Source organism: Micropterus dolomieu, linkage group LG10 (assembly GCF_021292245.1).
Source record: "Micropterus dolomieu isolate WLL.071019.BEF.003 ecotype Adirondacks linkage group LG10, ASM2129224v1, whole genome shotgun sequence".
NCBI lineage: Eukaryota > Metazoa > Chordata > Actinopteri > Centrarchiformes > Centrarchidae > Micropterus > Micropterus dolomieu.
In genome coordinates this window covers 900,633-907,101 of record NC_060159.1, presented here as the reverse complement: position 1 = coordinate 907,101, position 6,469 = coordinate 900,633, and the positions used below count along the sequence as shown (strand labels likewise).

The 6,469-nt window shown below is 41.1% G+C and overlaps 1 protein-coding gene across 1 annotated transcript; it reads right to left on the bottom strand.

Moving 5' to 3' along the window:
• Nucleotides 1-2,165: 2,165 nt before the first annotated feature.
• LOC123977842 (gap junction Cx32.2 protein-like) lies at nt 2,166-4,531 on the bottom strand. The gene is made up of 2 exons (XM_046060834.1): nt 4,487-4,531; nt 2,166-3,422 (listed from the first exon to the last, which is right to left on the bottom strand). Exon 2 carries the CDS (start codon nt 3,411-3,413, stop codon nt 2,661-2,663), a length of 753 nt encoding a protein of 250 aa, XP_045916790.1. The 5' UTR covers nt 3,414-3,422; nt 4,487-4,531; the 3' UTR covers nt 2,166-2,660.
• Nucleotides 4,532-6,469: the final 1,938 nt, after the last annotated feature.

Sequence of the window (6,469 nt, the reverse complement as noted above, 5' to 3'; positions counted from 1 at the left end):
TGGGAGAAAGTTGTAGTAAGTCAACCATCACTGCAGCAATCCACCAGTCGGGGCTTTATGGCAGAGTGGCCCGACGGAAGCCTCTCCTCAGTGCAAGACACATGAAAGCCCTGGAGTTTGCTAAAAAACACCTGAAGGACTCCAAGATGGTGATAAATAAGATCCTCTGGTCTGATGAGACCAAGATAGAACTTTTTGGCCTTAATTCTAAGCGGTATGTGTGGAGAAAACCAGGCACTGCTCATCACCTGTCCAATACAGTCTCAACAGTGAAGCATGGTGGTGGCAGCATCATGCTGTGGGGGTGTTTTTCAGCTGCAGGGATAGGACGACCACCACATGATATTTCAGTTTTTCTTTTTAATAAATTTGCAAAAATTTCTACATTTCTGTTTTTTTCTGTCAAGATGGGGTGCTGAGTGTACATTACTGAGAAATAAAATGAACTTTTTTGATTTTTGGAAAATGGCTGCAATGAAAAAAAGAGTGAAAAATTTAAAGGGGTCTGAATACTTTCCGTACCCACTGTATACCTGATACCTTTTTGTTGAAACATGTTCAACTTTTCATCAAGTTGATGCACTCGTCAGTGTCACTTCAACCAACCAATCAGAGCCTAGACAGAACAGACTAACTGGACAGCGACTTGGTTAAATATGGTATTGCTGAGAGTGAGCTGCAGAAACTGCAAATTTAAGGAGGATATATGTTTATTTTTATTTTATTCTATTACTTGCTACTCACCAGCCTGTTCACCTAAACATTTCTTCCTGTATTAGTTCTTTGGCTGGTCAGACGGTTCCAGAGGTTCTTGCCACCTTGCTCCTTCTAGCCAGCCTTTGGAGCAGCACGTTCCCCATGTTCTGTTTTACATATAGTATTGTTATAAATATTGTTCAGTAGTCTTGTTTATATAAAGTGGTGTAGGTTGGGGGGGGGGTCAACCTGAGTCAAATAGTCCAGGGCCATTTTTCATACCTTGTCCATCCCTGGCCTCTCAGACCTCTCACATTGCTGTCCGACACAGAACACGCCACCAAGATGTTTAGTACTTTAGTACTCCTCACCGAATTATTTTAATGCAGCAAGTAATGTTCATGACTTATTTCATATCACTTATAATTCAACCATGCAGTGTTGTGTGCTGTAGACCATCATCAAAAAAAAAAAAGCTCTCTAAAATATCTCTACTGACATTCATTGAAACGGTATACATCACCATGTCTGGTTAAAAAGACGATGTCAGTCAGACCACCTGGGGTCAACCTACCCAAATCATAAAACATTTTCCCACTTTGCCCTTGTAGTGTTAATAGTTTTGAGTCTTGCACCTAGTTTTTGTCCTATTTTCTGAGGCTTTGAGGTCTCCCCTGATAAAATACAGAACAAATAATAAAATACATAAAATCAAATTAATTAATCAAATAATTCATTTGACAAAGGAAAATAAAATACATGATTACTTCTGTTGGCTTGATGCTAATAACACAGTTATAACTAAATTAATTGAGATTTTAAATGAAACACTCTATTATAGGGGTGGGCAAACTACGGCCTGCAGGCCATGTGCGGCCCAACACCTTCATTTACATTGCCTGTGAGTTCTTTTAAAAGGAAAATCATATGTGGCCTGCTGACTATATTACAATGCATATGGGAATATCAGTCACAGGAAGTACTTTGCACAAGACCCGTCCTGCTGGGTAATGTGATGAGTACCGTGGGAGAGCAAGAGCACTTCATGGCCTGGAGTTTTGTTCTTTCCTGTCAAAAACTGATGTTCAATACAGGGAGGTGATCTCTTGTAGAAAGGCCTTTTTAAAGCTTTTGACTCACCACATAGATTACTATTATTAACACTATTTTTACTGGTATTACTATTACCCTCTTTAACTGTAAATGTTTTAAGTTTCACACAAAATTAAACTGGTTACAGTTTTTACATTTATCTGACGCTTTTATCCAAAGCGACTTACAATTGTCGCACGCCTCACATTCAGTAGTTCTTGAATCAGGTGATGCCCCATGCATTGACCACTTGTGTGCATAGGTCGGGTTGAATACAGTTTATCCTGCTACTTACCAAGATCTGATTTATTTAAAGCCTGAAGTAACAAGTAAATTGTTATTGTTATTGTTATCAAAGAATGACTGAGTCACTGGAGTCTTTTTCAATTAAGTTTTACTTGCATCAAGGAGTCAATACATGCACACAGTGAGTACAGAATTGACTGACGAGAAAGGCTCGACAGTCTGCTTTTAAACATTTGGTTCACCCATTGTTTTTTAAATCTTTATCTGTGTCACATGTCACTCGGATACATACAGGAGCTGCTATCTGCATTACACCATGTCTCTCACCCATAGATGTTTCCCAGCTCTGTCTATGCACCGGTTCCTGTTTTATACGTTCACTGAGATTGTAGTTCACCGAAAATGTTATATGTTTGTACGCTTCTCCTTTTCAATTTTAAGACAAGCTTGCAACAATACTTAAGCACAGCAAATTTTTCTAACATAAATATATGGTGTATAACTGTTGGTACACAGGATTCATGTAGCACTTTGACATTTAAAGCTGGATGTGACTGAGTGAGAAACAAGCTCCCTCATAGACACAGGATCGTCTCTGTTCAGTCTTTCAAAAATGTGAAAATCTCTCAGTGGAATTGTGGTTTGGTCCCGTCAAGACAGTACATCTTTGGGGGAAGTGAGCCACTGCTTCTCCTTTTCTTCTCCTTCATCTTTGAGATCATCAGATGGAACATCTCCACGATGTTGAGAATCACAGAGAGGACGGCCATTGCCAACATGAAGAAAATAAAGATGGTTTTCTCTGTGGGACGACTTATGAAGCAGTCTACTGGTGTCCGACAGGGGTACGTAGAAAATGAAATCTTACTAGGCATAATAATGAAGCCATAGAGGTAGTACTGGCCCACGATGAATGCCACTTCAAGCAGGATCTTCAGCAGCAGCTGCATCATGTAGCTGACCAGCAAGACGCCCTTGAGCTGAACTTTGCCATGTTCATCTGAATACGTTGGAGTTTTAATCATCCCATTCTTACCGACTTTCTGCTCCAGGCGTCTCCTCAGCTTGTTTTCTCTGCGTATCACCAGCAGGACGTGGCCCAGATAGATGAGTGTTGGTGTGGAGACAATGAGGATCTGGAGGACCCAGAATCGTGGGTGAGACATGGGGAAGGACCGGTCGTAGCAGGCGTTCTTGCAGCCTGGGGTGTTGGTGTTACAGACCATGTTTCCTTGTTCATCTCCCCATATTTTATCTATGCCAGCAGCCAGGATGAAGATCCTGAAAAGGAAAAGCACACTCATCCAAACCTTCCCCACTACAGTGGAGTGGGACTGCACCTTGTCTAACAAGTTAGACAGAAAGGACCACTCCCCCATTCTGACAGCCTACAAGAGAGAGAAGGCAAAGAAAGCAATGATGAATACACAGTTGACATAGAAGGTCGCAGATTTCATGTCAGTGTAGTCAGCGTGAGGCAACCTTACCAAAGTGGCACATTTTGCTCACAGGACAATTCAAAGTGGACATGAAGACATTGAGATAAGATATATCTATAAAACCAGAGTTTACCAAGGGTCACATGGTATGTATTGACGTGCTGATTTCTATATCTGAGTTTAGGGGACATTGTTAGACTGTGCATCTGGCATCCAGAATAAAAAATGCACTGTGGCTTAGTGGTGCATATTACCAAACACATTAATAATTCATCAAACTACCATAACCTACTTGCCACAGCCTTAATCCTACCTCAGTGTGACATACACAGTCAAAGCTAAACAAAGGTGAACGCGCACCCAAACAGGAAACACATCCTCGAACAGACACATGGGGTGTATGGAACACACTCACCACTGACCTCGTCCGTTCTTTATATTTCAGTAAACTGTTGCTGCAGTGTAAATTTTAGAAACAGTTTCAGATCTGTCAGGTCCAGACAGTTCATAATTGAAAGCCTTATGATGTAATTTAGACTGACTGAACACTAGAAGCCAATGCAGAGTGATGTACTCTTTTTTTTTTTTTCAGTCTTACAAATCAAAGCAGCAGTACTTCTGAATAAAGTGTAACTTTCAGGTATTTTCAAGAGAGACAGAAAACTAAAAAAGTCAACACACCACAAAAGACACAAACTTCCAAGTGTTGCTCCGGAGCCTGACTGCCTAATCTATTCAAACATCAGCATCATATCGAAAGATGTGATTCATCAAGTGCATTCGTTTACAAATGTATTTTTCCATAATGCTACTATATATTTAGTTTAAAAGGATTTTTGAATTTTGAATGATTGGCTGTCACTGTTGCCAATAACACTGGATTGCAGCTGCCAGATTAGATTAGACAGATTTTAAAATAGATTCTCCATCGTGGTTTTCACATTTCAACCAATTAACAATTAAAATTACATTTGTACAATATTAACTCTTCTCACAGTAATAATTGTTCCTACCTCTGTAATGACCACTGCCTTGTTCAGTCAGTCTCTGTACTGCAACTGGGATACTCTCACTTCTCCCTCTTATAATTGAGGCAGACATTGCAGAATCATCGGATTGACCCACCCACACTCCCTAACAACATGACATGTCTGTCACTCAGTAGTGTTGAAATACACTGATGTTTTGTCATGAGAAATAACAGCTTAGTTAGCTGACAGCTGCTCAGCTGTTGCAATATGGATGAACAAACCCCACTCCCACGAAAATGTCTGCTCTTGTAGCCGTGAGCGACGTGCCGAAGTTTAAGTTGCTCTAAAAGACCTTCTGTCTGTCAACTGGTTTGTGCTAATTTAATTGGTATTGTATTTGTACCATGCACTGTGCCATTAAAATATAATGTTAGCTGATGTAATAGGGGCCTAAATTGGGCCCTACTTTATTGACAGAACTTTGATTAAAATTGTTAAATTTTTTAACATAAACTCGTGTTTTTGATGAGAGTAAATTGGGTTATTTGGTTAGATGTGGTTATTGTGACTGAGTGGAGCATTGTGAAAAAATAAACATGTCAGTGCTCTTTGGTGGACAAACTGTAATGGAGACTCTGTTTCTAAATGATCTCAATATTTCTGCACTGATATTTACCTTTATTTTACCAGGCATGTTAATTAAAATTCAATTCAATTCAATTTTATTTATATAGCGCCAAATCACAACAACAGTTATCTCACAGCGCTTTTCATAAAAGAGCAGGTCTAGAACGTACTCTGTGATGCTATTTACAGAAGCCCAACAGTTCCCACCAAGAGCAGCACTAGGCGACAGAGGCAAGGAAAAACTTCCTTTTAAGAGGCAGAAACCTCGAGCAGAACCATGGCTCAGGGTGGGCGGCCATCTGCCTCGACCGGTTGGGGTGAAGGAGAGAGAGGGAGAGGGCAGGAGAGGGAGAGAGAGAGAGAGAGCGAGAGAGAAAGACAGAGAGGGCAGGAGAGGAACAGAGAAAAATAATAAAAAGAGAGGGATGTAAGGAGAGAGAGAGGGGAGGGAGGCAGCCTACACAATATATACACACACAGAGGTACAGACAGTGAAGGTAATGTTGCTATAGACTAAATGAAAAATGGTACAGATATTTATAGTGGTGTTAATGGTAACAGTCGTAATGTTAATGATTATAATAACAATAATAACAACTAGTAGACAATAGTCGTTGCAGCAGAGGGTGTCGAGCAGGAACACGGGGGCAGCAGGTGACCCGCAGCCACAGATCCAGACTCCACTGCTCCAGAGCCAGAAACACCTGCAGGAAGTGATAGGAGAGAGGAGAGGGACGAGAAAGCACAAGACTACCAGAAAGGGGAGAAGTTGTGTTAGTAACATGCAATAATGGGACGAGGTTGCATACAGAGGGAGAGAAAGTAGAGGAGAGAGGAGCTCAGTGCATCATAGGAAATCCCCCGGCAGTCTAGGCCTATAGCAGCATAACTAAGGGATGGTTCAGGACTCACCTTAGCCAGCTCTAACTATAAGCTTTATCAAAGAGGAAAGTCTTAAGCCTACTCTTAAATGTGGAGATGGTGTATGCCTCCTGAACCCAAACTGGAACCTGGTTCCACAGGAGAGGAGCTTGATAGCTGAACGCTCTGGCTCCTAGTCTACTTTTGGAGACTCTAGGAACCACAAGTAACCCTGCATTCTGGGAGCGCAGTGCTCTGGTGGGGTAGTAAGGTACTATGAGCTCTTTAAGATAAGATGGTGCCTGACCATTAAGAGCTTTGTAGGTAAGAGGAATGATTTTAAATTCTATTCTGGATTTTACTGGAAGCCAATGCAAAGAAGCTAAGACAGGAGAAATGTGATCTCTTTTCCTGGTTCCTGTCAGAACACGTGCTGCAGCATTCTGGATCAGCTGAAGAGTCTTAATGGACTTTTTCGAGCAGCCTGATAATAAGGAATTGCAGTAATCCAGCCTAGAAGAACAAATGCATGGACTA

What these genes read in the sequence shown, in the direction of transcription:
- LOC123977842 (XM_046060834.1), bottom strand. Translation starts at nt 3,413, where the DNA reads ATGGGGGAGTGGTCCTTTCTGTCTAACTTGTTAGACAAGGTGCAGTCC.